At 44.2% G+C, this 12,788-nt stretch overlaps 1 protein-coding gene across 1 annotated transcript in view; it reads left to right on the forward strand.

Annotated features, from left to right (window-relative positions):
- The window catches only part of NCKAP5 (NCK associated protein 5), a 965,176-nt gene that overhangs the window by 49,639 nt on the left and 902,749 nt on the right, over positions 1–12,788 (forward strand). Inside the window, exon 2 of the mRNA XM_060016917.1 lies at positions 3,221–3,350. Within this exon, the coding sequence (XP_059872900.1) occupies positions 3,282–3,350 (69 nt within the window). The 5' untranslated portion in view covers positions 3,221–3,281. The remainder of the gene's footprint in view (positions 1–3,220; positions 3,351–12,788) is intronic.

A 12,788-nucleotide genomic window follows, 5' to 3' on the forward strand; every position in this document is an offset into this window, starting at 1 on the left:
TTTCTTTGATACTCCTCAGTCTTGAGGAGAACAGGTGTTGGACAAGAAAGGGAATAACGTTTTGGATAGAGACTTTAATCGGAAACTCAGCAGAGGAACTCGGTTTTAGGGGGACTTGGTCTCAGTCCTGCCGTGTGATCTTTCAGTGGATCATCTCATTAATCATCACAACAAACCTACTAGGAAGAAGGTCCTGTTATTAGTGTCCTTTCATAGATGAATCAACTGGAGCTTAAATAGGTTAAATAATTTAATGTGATCAGCGAGTAAGGGGTGAAGTAGAGAATCAAACCTGAAGATTAACCATTGTATTTAGAACAAACAAGTCACCTTGGCCTACAAGACCCTGAGTGAACTAGTTGTTACTTAAATCTCAGAACTTTTTTCACACGTTCTCTTCCTAATTTGCTTTAGTGCACACAAACCTCTTCACCAGCTCCTTCCCAGCAGAAAGACTGGCCCCTCTACCTTGGAATGCTTTTTTTTTTTTGGCTCCGTTGGGTCTGTGTTGCTGTGCGTGGGCTTTGGTGAGCAGTGGCTACTGTTTGTTGCAGTGCACGGGTTTCTCATTGCGGTGGTTTCTCTTGTTGCAGAGCACAGGCTCTAGGTGCGCGGGCTTCAGTAGTTGTAGCACGTGGGCTCAGTAGTTGCGGCACGTGGGCCCTAGAGTGCGGGAGCCTCAGTGGTTGTGGTGTGTGGGCTCAGTGGTTGTGGTGTGTGGGCTCAGTAGTTGTGGCATGTGGGCTCTAGAGCTCAGGCTCAGTAGTTGTAGCGCATGGGCTTAGTTGCTCCGTGGCGTGTGGGATCTTCACGGACCAGGGCTCGAACCCGTGTCCCCTGCACTGGCAGGCGGATTCTTAAACACTGAACCACCCGGAAAGCCCTGGACTGCTCTCTACCCATGTTTTTATATGGCAGCTCATACCCTTACCATTCTGTCTAAACTTTGCTTCCCTTTACACACACTTGACCCCTCAGTTACACCAGTCACGGGGTTGTTTCCTTCATAGCAGGTACCGATCGTGGTTTGGAGTTGTTTTCTTATTTGTTCTCTGTATCCTCCCACTAGAATGTAATCTCCACCAAGGCAGGGGCTTGGTCTCTATTGACGTGCTGTGTCACCAACATCAAAGTACTGAGTCCTCCATTCATGAAGCACTTAATAAACATGAGCTAAATGCCAAAGTATCATCTATTGTGATCTATTAAACCCCAAGGCTCTTGGGAATAGAAGACTCAGGAGGGCATGCTTTTGTTGGACGGGGGACTCTCAGGGCCTGAGTAGTCTCTGTAGCTGGATTGATCATCACAGACAGTATTCTGAGCCACCAGTGCATAGAGTCCCTGGGATGAGAAGGGGGCTGCAAAGTGGATGGGAACGGCTGAAAGCATGAAACACAGCCCCCAAATAAATTTCAGTTAACTAATCGTTTGGCCTATACTATTAGCATAGAACTAACTTTCTTCTGACAAGTGCTGCCAGTGTTTTGTTGGTTTTTAACTCTTAGGCCCTACCAACAAGCAGATATTAAGAACTGACTATAGTTAAAGAACTGACCCAGGTGATGAAGGTGATTCCTAAGGTCCCTAAGGACTTCAATGAACCTTGGGAGGGAAAGGAATCATCGCCAAATGGAGTGATGCAGAAGGTTTTGGGAAGGATCGGGGATCTGAGCCAGGCACTGGGGCAAAGGGAGGATTAGACCAGATGGAGGTATGATCCGAAGTGTGGTTTCGGGAATGTTCTTCCTGTGTTTGGAGATTGTAAAGCCTGGTTGGCAGGAATTAGACCTTGAACATGATGTTGAAAACTTTGGATTTTATCCTGAAGTCAGAGTGGAGTTTCTGAGTGGACCAGTAATGAATTAAAGTGAGTGTTCCTGAAAGTGAGAGATGGAATGATTAAAATGGAAAAGAAGCCCATCAGTTTCCTACAACCGACTATAATGTGGGCAAACCCTGCCTGGGGCACAGCTGTCTCAACCCTCTTCCTGGTAGAGGAAACCAAGAGAAAGAGACCACATACTGTGTATAGGCTGTGAGGTCCCGTCTGTTGCATCCTCGTTAAACTTGGAGCAGTTGAAATAATTCTAAAAAATATTTCTTCTCAATTGTGTCAGAAACTGATTGGTACAGCATTTTATTAAGCTCAGCTCTTCTATGTCGGCTGTCCAATGGCTGATATAAAACGTGTTTTTTGCGAATTATGAGCAATTTCTGTACCTCGCAGTGCCTTCTGAGTCATCAGAGGCATATTCAATTATGTCGACTTGTATTTAAGGTTAACTGGTTTTTAATGTTATCCGTGCATAATTAGAACTTAAATGTAAGTTGTCATTTATTGCCTTTAAACCATTTTTATATACATCATTTGATGGCCATCTGTTATCTGTTTTTGCAGTGGAGAAAGATGAGCTTCAGAGAGCCTAAATGACTTGTCCAAGTTCACTTGGCTAATGCGTAGGAAAGTCTGGGTTCAAACCTATTTCATTTCAAGCATTTTACATCTCGGTAAAAACTGGAAGCTAGTATTTAATACATCTAACGCGTCCTTATGAACCAGAATACCAAGTCATTCTAGAGCAAACAATCTTGGTAGGGTGCAGGGATTAACTCTATCTGATCTGATGAAATGCAGTGGGTGTTCAAATACTTACTCACGATAATGATGCCATGACCATTCATGTGGATTCAACCTTTCCCAAAGCAAATGTCTCTTGTAATGTTCCTTAAATAGGTTTAAATTATTTTTAAATTAAATATTGACAATAATGTTCATGTTTCAGTTTCCCCTTACTGGGTCTCGGACTCAGCAGCTCTTGCATATGGAGCGTGGCTTTGTCCATTTGCTCTCGTGGAATTTGCGGACAGCGTCCCTGTGCACAGCAACAGAATGATGCTGGCGGATAGAGAGAGGACGGGTGTGAAACAAGCGTGGCATGAAACGGACTGTTTGCTTTTTTCCACAGTCTGCTGATTAGACCTGCAAACCCATCCCGTGACTCCATTAGTAAAACCTGTGAAAACACAGGGGCCTCCATAGAGACGACTCTGACCTTGGCAGCGGGCGAGGGTTTTGGAGTCGAGAGAACCCAGTTCTAAACTTATGATTTGGGTCTGGGCATTTTTGGCTTCAACACTTGCTCCTGGTTAGAAAGTGAACAACAGGGGTCTAAACACTGTTCGCTCGGATGGTAAAACACATGTTCACTTTTTGCAGTGACCCTGGAAACAGAAGGGGAATTCTTATAAATCACAAAGGAAAATAAATAACTTCACTCATGGAGGGAAAGAGACAGCTTGAGAAAAGGGACTTTGGAAAAAGGCTGTCTCTAGATAGCAGTCTTGTGGTAAGTACTAAATATTCATTTACCACTATATGTTTTGGCTTAAAATGCATTATTCTTTGACTGTGATTTCCTGAACCCTGTGCTTTCAAAACCTCTATTCCAGTTACCCCATTAACAATATCTCCTGGGATTTTTGTTTCACTTATTTTTTACAAAGTCAAAAGCCAGCAAACTATTGGAATGTTTGTATAGTGTCCTAATAGGCAAATGTCCTAATCTGTCAGCATTACATATAATTACATTAATTCCAGCTGAAGTAAACTTTAACCCGTACAAAAACACTACTGTACAGCTGATACCAAATGCCAAGCTAGTATATAGTTGTTCTGTCACCCATTTATCTTAACTCTGCGGGTAAGTTGAACAAGAATTCACTAGAGTTTCAAATACTGAAGAGCGAAGAAAATCTCTGAGATCTTGGGTATGTAAATTTGTTCAATGGTCCATAAACTTTCTTTCTAAAAGTTTGAATACTGATGAGCATCATTCTTAACAATTTGGTTGGGTTTGCTTTCGTGTACGAGGATCTGGTTAGTCCAAGGAAATAGACTCCAAAAGTCACTGATTTCTGAAGGTTGGCCAGTCTTTCACAGTCTGAGCTGAGATGTTTGGGGTCACCTACTCAATGATGCATCTGAACAGGGTAAAAAATCAAATGAAGCAAGTCATTCTTTACTCTTTTGGTCATCTACTCAAGTAGAAAGGTAGCTTAGTACCTTCTTTGGCATGACATTTAGGGATGTGCTTTATTCATTTGTGTCCTCCCAGCTTCGGGCCTGGAGTTGGGGTCAGAGTAGGTATCCAATAAAATATTTGTTGATTTATTAGTTGCCCTTTTCCAATTCTGCTGCTGTAGGACTTGCTCTGTCGGTGTCTAGATTAGCTAGTTACCCTGCGACTGCTGAGGCTTCACGTCACAAACTGTTCATAAATGTGAGTTTCTGGGAATTGAGAAAAGAGTTGCATTTAACTTTTGTGTCTAGTTCTTCTGTGTCTCTGTGAGCTCTGTACTGGGCAGCATACCTTCAGAGGCTAAGAACTCTTATAGGGTTTTAAGTTCTCCTCCCAGTTGGCATGCCCTCTTCTCATTTCTGAGGTCTTTCTGTCTCCAGGTACAGTGCAGTGAAAATTTTGTGTGTGTGTGTGTGTGTGTTTATATGTCTATACCCTTTGCAACTTCTAGGGAAACTTAGGATAAAAAGATAATTTCTCAGCCTCTCCTTCTTTTCTTTGCCAAAGGAAACACTTCTTACATATCAACCTGCCAGTAAGGTGTGTCTTATGCCTAGCTAGGCACTCATATAATAGTATATATAGTAGAAGCAGCCCAAGAAAGGTTCTCTTAACACAGAAGTATCATCCTTGCTGATTAATCCCTAAAGCCCCCAATTTGGCTTTAGGTCCCAGAGAAGCTACAAAGACCCTATAAAAGCAAGCATGCTAAGCTATTGTCTTTTAGTCATTCACAGTAGCACTCATTAATAGAAGGTCTTGGATCATTCCCAGATGTCAGACAGATGAGCAGAATTTTGTTGAGGGAGTTGGTAAAGAAAAGGATACAGGGCACAGAGTGCCAGCATGCAAGGCTGGGCTGGCGCGAGGAGGGGAGGGGACATGGATTATCACGAGGGCACTGGGCATCTGAAAATCAGAGAAGGAGATTCAATGAAATTTTTGCCATGTTTAAATTTTCCTTAAGGACAGACTTGACCGTGAGCATAAGTCAAAGCCGTCGTATTACCTTTGCTGGCTGAAAATCCCAAATCAAGCTTGCGTTCCCATTGGCGTGTGGCTCTAGCCTGAGTCTTGTGGGGACTGTGGATCTGTTTCTTGACTTACAGCACAAAAGAACGTTGGGAAAAGGAGAGCTTGTTGCTTGGTACCACCTGAGAAACGTCATCCTGTTAAATCTCCCTAAATGATGCTTAGGAGGGTTTTCACACTAGTGAAATGTCTTCCTTGTTTACTAGAGGCAGATTGAATGTGACATCTGCATGTGCCTGTTGGGAAAATCCTGAAAAAGAATTCGTTCTCCTATGACTGTGTGGCCCAAGGTACAGGGATGCTTGAATGCTATTCATCGTTATACAGGGTAGGCCATGTGACTACGATTTTGCCTTCTGTTTTACCGTTATGTTCTGCCCTCACATAAGATGCCACTATTGGGACAGCAAGAGGATTGGTTTTTAGGGTGTGAGACCCATTGAAAGACCCTAGTGAAGTGTATCGTGACTGTCAGAGAGACAGACACAAATAGGGGAAGAGATTAAAGCTGACTGGCCTGTAAAGGACTTGAACGCAAGACCTTGTCCTCCTCTTTGACTCTGTGCCAAAACCACACAAATAACTAGGTAAGAAGCACACAGGGATGATTCTAGATCAGGGTTGCTGGGAAATACAAGGAAAAAAAAAAAAGAAAGAAACACCTGGCACCATATCACGCACTCTTCATTCCCAACTCATTTTCTTTTTCATTTTATTATTCTATTCGATTCTATGTTAGTTTTATTTTTTATTTCATTTATTTATTTTTTTCTGTTCTATGTTATTTTTAAATCGTTGAATCCAAATTGGGAATGGGTTATCCAGTCCCCTCACTCTGCAGAAAAAGTAGTTAATAATCAGCAAGTTTAAATGCTTTTCCTGAGGCTGCACAAGTAGGATACAACCAAGAGTAGAAGTGAGGTTTCTGACCTGTCACTTCAGTTCTTTGTCTTTCATTCTCTAATAATAATCCAGTAAGAGAAGATCCTTTGGAAAACTGAGCAGAGGAAAGAGAGACATACTAAGCTCTTAAGTCGACATTCTACTGCCGTGATCGTTATGACCCATATTTTTGAGAGTCAGAGGGCCCAGAGGTAATTTCCACTTTCAGATTTTGCAGGCAAAAAAATTCCTTAGAATGTACCGCAAGAATAAGGCACTATTAACTTCATTACACTTTTTATTTCACATAATCAAATCACGAAGTGTTGAGTAGCTCCCCTGCAACAGTTTTAAAAATTTTATGCTGGAGGAACCACAGAATAAAAAAACCTCACAGTCCAAGTACCGAAAAAAAGCTCCAACTGGGGGATGTGAGTTTGTGGTCCTTAGTCACAATTTTGCTTTCAGGTCGTGACACATGGGAGGATTTGAGAGTGTGTGTGCGTGTGTGTGTGTCTGGGCATGCGTGCACCCTAGTAACGCTAAAGTATTCTTTGATGTTGCTGATTTTTGACTTGATGAATCATCCTTTTAAAGAAGAACGTGACAGGGGAAGTGAAACTGAAATGAAAAATATGTTTCAATGTGAGGCGTAAAGACACGGAGAGAAAGACAAGCGAGGACACGTTGGCCTCTCCCGGTAGGAGTATGCCAAGTAGCCGCATATTCATGGAAAGTACAGTCTTCTCTCTGATAACAATAAAAATCACCCCAGAAACGGGGGCCTCTTCCTGACCCAAAGCTCTTCAGCCCACCCCAGGATGCTTTTGGATCGGAAAAAGTCAGCATTTCTCACTGCTTTTTTATTTTCAGGAATCATCTCTGCAGATAGGCTGCACGTATAGCTGTTTGACACTTGTAGCTTGCTAGCATTTAGCTGATGAGCAGGCCAGGGAGTGAACGTTTTTCCAGCTCACATTTCAAGAGCAAAGATTCTCTTTTAATTTGGGGGGAAAATACTTTTTGCGTTTAAGCACAGATAGGAGTAACAGTTTCTCTCATGAGTGATGAATTCCATGTGGTACCCCAATCTTTTCTCCCCCACTGAAAGGAAGACAAAACAGTGGCCATATTAGATCCTCACATCTGACAGAGTGCCCTTTTGACAGACTCGTGGCAGCAGGGAAGCCCCCTCACAGGTCCTTCAATTCATCCTTCAGCCTCTGGATGGTTTGCATCCAAATCATTAGAGTAATTAGGCCTTCCACAGGCTCGCATTAACTCTGTCAATCAACAAACATCACTGAAAACCTGCTTTATGGTTAAGATGCTTTAGTAGCCATGGGATGTGCTGGGTAGTTGCCATTTCCCCCTCCAGATCCAGTCCATCCTTCTCTACCTGGCTGTGCACCCCTGGAGGATGTACCACCTGGACCTTGTTCAAAGAATCCCTGGCCTTCTGACGTCTCACTGAGTTTGGCCAATGGGCTGACCTAGAAGGCCATCCCAGGTTGGGAGGAAAGAGAAGTCGAGGTCTTCATTTTCCTGCTCTCTCCCTGCCTGGCTGTGGACCACAGTGACTGGACTACTCTGCCTAGGGCCACAGCTCTAGTTGGGCAACTCTCTCCCACAACTTTAGCTGCAGTTACAACCACAGCTCTCTGTGTTGTGGCACCTTCTCTCTCCCCAGGCCCCTTCAGGCTTTTTGGTAGTAACGACTCCTGGGTGTTGCCAGCCCATCTCATGTTGGTTTGCCTTAGGTCTGCCCACATTTGAATCAGCAGTGCCTTTACCAAAACCTCCTCAATTAAGTGGTTTGAGTGTGTCATCTTTTTCCTGCAGGGTGACCCTGACTGATATGAGGAAATACTCCTTCTCAAAGTGTTTACAGTTTATTTGTAGAAGCTGATCTAATAAGCAGGAAAAATAACAGAACATGGAGAAGATACACAGGTGTGACATTGACAGTGACAGGACTTGAGATCACTCTGGGAGGATGTAAGGAGGCACCATGCAGTAGCTGTTGTTAGATCTGTGCTTCAAAGCAATGGTGAGAATTCGATAGGTAAAGATTGGGATAGAAGAGAAGAAAGACGGACTTCCCTGGGGGTCCAGTGGTTAAGAACCCACGCTTCCAGTGCGTGGGCACGGGTTCAATCCCTGCTTGGGGAACTAAGATCCCACATGCTGCATGGCACGGCCAAAAAATAAAAATAAATTTTTAAAAAAAGTGAGAAGAAAGGCAACCCAAGGAGATTGTCCTAAACCCCTTGGTGACAACTCATTTCATTGCTGAATTATTTTTTTCCCAGGAAAACTTCTTCCTTATATCAAATTGTGATGGTTAATTTTATATGTCAACTCAATTGGGCTAAGGGATACCCAGATAGCTGGCAAAACATTATTTCTGGGTGTGTCTGTGCAGATGCTTCCAGAAGAGATTAGCATTTGCATTGGTAGGCTGAACAAAGAAGACTGCCTTAACCAGTGTGGGTGGGTATCTGATCTGCTGAAGGCCTGCACAGAACAAAAAGGCAGAGGATGGGCGAATTTGCTCTCTGCACGAGCTGGGACATCCACCTTCTCTGTCCTCAGACATGGCTGCTCCTGGTTCTACAGGCCTTTGGACTCAGACCTGTATCATTGGCTCCCTCATTCCCAGGCCTTGGGGTTTGGAGTCAACTACACCACCAGCTTTCCTGGGCCTCCAGCTCCCAGACGGCTATGGGACTTCTCAGCCTCCGTAATCACAAGAACATTCTCTCATAATACATCTCTTTATTTACACATACACACACGCACAGACAGAGCCCTGACTGACACGCAAATTTAAATTTCTGTTGTTTTATCTTCAGTTATTCCATTCCCCCCGACCCCGCCACCCCGTTTAGTGACTGGAAGTTATTCAAAGCAGGCATCAGCAAACTCTGTAAAAGGCCACAGAGTGAACAGTTGAGGCTTTGCAGGCTCCATGAGCAGTCAGAACAGCTCAACTCTATGGCCGTAGTGGAGAGCAGACACAGACAAGACAGGAATCAGTGGGTGGGGCTTATGTGCCAATAAAACTTTATTTACAAAGACAGCAGCAGGCTGGATTCTGAAGGCTATCTGCAAACGTTAGAGAAATGGGAAGCTTGAGGGTCCATGTTGGCTCTTCCTGAGTGCTAACTTTCTGAGTAGTGATTTGTGTTTACCCTCAGGACAGATAGTACCCCGAGGCAGGCAAAGAGGCAGGTTGAGGCGTCATGCAAAGATGCAGGTCCTCAAGAAGTTGAGGAAAGGGAAAGGTTTTAGAAAGCTCCAAACTCGCTGAGACTTTTTCTAAACGCAAAGTATGGGCGTGGTTAGTGTTGTTCACAGCAGCCATTGGATTGTGAGTACTCAGGAAAATATCTGTATCTTGTAAATGCTCCAGGCATTTCTGTAGCTGCCCCGACTTTGTTGGTGCTATAGTTAGACTACTCTTCACCAGAGGGATGCTGTGCAGAAACTACCAGGTTGCTGAAGAAGGTTTCTAGCTACTCAGATCCCAGCTACCCTTGACCCCTTCTACTAAAGGAAGCATATATAAAGTAGGGTTTACTCAGTGCCTCTGACCGCTGGGCAAAGACCAAGCTGCCCTCTGGGAAGCCTGACGTTTGTTCTCTGATGTCAAGATTGTTTGAGATTTCCCAAATGATCATCAAGTGGAGGAGGGTCCAGGAATGAGAGCAAGCTTTTTATTTCCCGACTGCTTCATTCCCCCTAAAAAAAGGACAGTTCTCTTAGCCATCTCCTAGATGTCCTAAGAACAGACCATGCACCAGAGCCAGATGTTGGAGGGTGTGGTGATGTCTGAGGATCCAACCAAGGCCTCTTTCTAAGGAAAAAGCAACAGTGGAGAACAGGCCAGCTTCGGTCTGGGCTAGTAACCTTTCTAAAGTGGCATGCTGAATCTTTGACTGTTCCCTTTGAAAGTGAGCAGTGGTAGAGCTTAAGAAGTGTAAGATCCTTATATGGAGTTACCCAGTGAATCTGCCCCCCAGCCTAGCTGAGTCCATCATGGCAGGTCAAGAGAACGCTGGAGAAATGCCCTGTCCAGCTGCCCTCCAGCAGCACAGATCCTTGGGGACTCTGGATAGATTTGGGGCAGATGAGCTGGGGGAAGACAGGGGAGGCTTGGCCAGGTGGGCACAGCCCACAACACTTGGTTGCTAAGCATGGTAAAGGGGCTCCGGACAAACAGAAAGAGATCAGAACCCAGCAAGAACAACGCTGGGAGGGAGATTAAAGATTTGAGCAATGCTGCTGCGGAGGACGGAGTCTGAATGGAGAATAGGACAGAGGAGCAGCTGTAGAATATGCCCAGGTGGTGGGCCTGCGGTGTGTCAGCAGTGGGGCTGGCTGAGTCGAACACAGAAGCCACCTTAGCAGACAGTGTTCAGGCAGAGAATCACGCATCGAATGTCGACCAGGAGGGCTTCCTTCCCTTAGTAATCATAGCGGCAATTTTTTGAGGCTTACTGTGTGCCAGGCACTCCACTCAATGCTTTAGGTGGAAACTGTCATTTAATACTCAGGACAACCCTTTAAGGTAAGAACTCTAATTATTCCTGTTTACAAATGAGAAATCAGAAGTTTAATAAGCTCATCAACTTCCTCAGTGCTCTAGGACTGCAAAGGGAATTAGAGTGAGTGATGGAGTTGGGATTTCAGCTCAGGTGTGTCTACCTCTAGACTACGCTGTGCTATACAGCTTGGAAGCAGAAAACCTTTTTTGCCAGTGACTGGGAGCTCCTCACATGATGCTTCCCAACCTTAAAGAGCCCCAGCCTCAACAGGGCTAGAGGTTTACATGTCCTTTAGCACATCTGCCATATTTCTGCCTCCTGGTATCAGAAGCCTGATTTCGACAAAAGAATTGTCAAAGGGGCAGAGGTTGGAGGGGGAGGGTTATAAAGAATAAGAAATGCATGTGTCAAAACTTGGTCTAGGCTTAATTTCTCGTCTTGTGCTTTTTCAGATTAACCGGGTCTTGGAACCAACTTCTATAGAGATTAAAATTTATTTTATATATATATATATATATATATATATATATATATGTGATATATACATATATAATATGATATATACATATATATAATATCATAGATCTGTAATTTAATATTTTTAGCCATATGAGGACTGATTGTGGTGTGACATGTACAAACCAAGGTGGAATTATTGATTAGAATGGCAGTAGAGTAGGGAGGAACTGGTGAATGGTGGGGCACCTCCAAATATAGCACCCCCAGTATGCAACAGGCTTTATAACTTGAGTGATGATCCTATCAAATGGCTGTACCTTCTTTTGACTGGGCCACTGGCTGATGGAGATGGTTAGGGATCCAGCATCATTTCCCATGAGGAGATTCCCAAAATATGCCATTTGTTTGCCCACCCTCTGCAATTGGTGCTCCTTCATCTGACGCTGCCCAAAGGAGGGTCTGCCTTTATTATGGTGGTGGCTCCCCCTGAATGAGTCTTCTCTCCCTTCTTATTTCCTTTCTCTAATCACTGAAAATCAGGCAGACTGCCCTCGTAATGGTATCTTTCCAAGTTCTTATTAAAATGTCCTTTCCTGAGTTGCCGTAATACTCACTGCTGACCTTTATCTCCGCATTTACCACTTGGGCACATGCCCGTCTACTGTAGAACCTCAGCCGAGGCACTACTGACATTCTGGGGCCTGTATTTCTTTGCTGTGGTGGCTGTCCTGTGCTTTGTAGGATGTGTAGCAGCATCCCTGGACTCTACCTACTAGATGCCGATAGCTCTCCTCCTTCAGTTGTGATGACCAAAATTGTCTCCAGACATGGCTGAGTGTCCCCTGGGGAGCACAGTCAATCCAGACTGAACTGAACTGTAAGCTCCTTGAAGATAAGAGCATTGTCATACTCACATTTGCATTCCTAAAGTCTGACGCATAGAAAACACTCCGTGAAATGAATGAATGAGTGAATGTACCAGTGAGAAGCAGTTCATGGGCAAACAGCCACCAGCAGGAGACACTGGATATGGGGGAAGACGGAACTACCTGGAGAAGGCACTGAGTGCTGGTTGAGAAGGTTGGGAGAGTAGATGACACCCTGCTTTTCTGGTTTGCCCCAGGATGAGTCTAATGTGTGTGTAAAGTTTTTATTATTATACATCAGAGACTTTTAACTTGTTATCTGGGCCCTCTTGAGTCCCAAGGTACTTGATAGGGCAAATTTATGAGAAGATTGCAGAGGTTTAAATGCTCTGAAATGTATTATATTCGATTTTGTGTGTATATGGATGTGTGTATTTTTCGGGGGAGCAAGTCCACAGGTATAATCAGATTCTCAAAGACATCTGACTCAAGAATGGTTAAGTGGCTCCACCTGCCATTAATCTAGCAAGTCTGGTCCATAGCACCTGCACACAGATGGCATCCCTTGCCCAGGTCACAGAGCAGGCTCTCAGCAGCACCTGATTCCATCACCTGTGCTCAGCTGCTGCCACGAGTGCCGTCTGCCTGCCTCGGAGATAGCTCTGTGCCTACGTAGCGTCTCAGAGATCACTAAATCAAAACGGGAAACGTTTTGAAAGGCTTTGCAAATGCTGTGTTATGGGTAGATGATGAAATAATACTGCCTCTGCAGAAGAAAAAAGTACAAATGAGGAAAAACATTTGCTGCGCATGTTCTGTGTTGTGTTAGGGATCAGAGATCTGCTTGTCATTCTCCTGGTATCTCACCATCTTTCAATAATGGGAGTCATCAGATCATACAAGTTTCCATGGCAACT

This window comes from Delphinus delphis, chromosome 7 (assembly GCF_949987515.2).
Source record: "Delphinus delphis chromosome 7, mDelDel1.2, whole genome shotgun sequence".
NCBI classification, from domain to species: domain Eukaryota; kingdom Metazoa; phylum Chordata; class Mammalia; order Artiodactyla; family Delphinidae; genus Delphinus; species Delphinus delphis.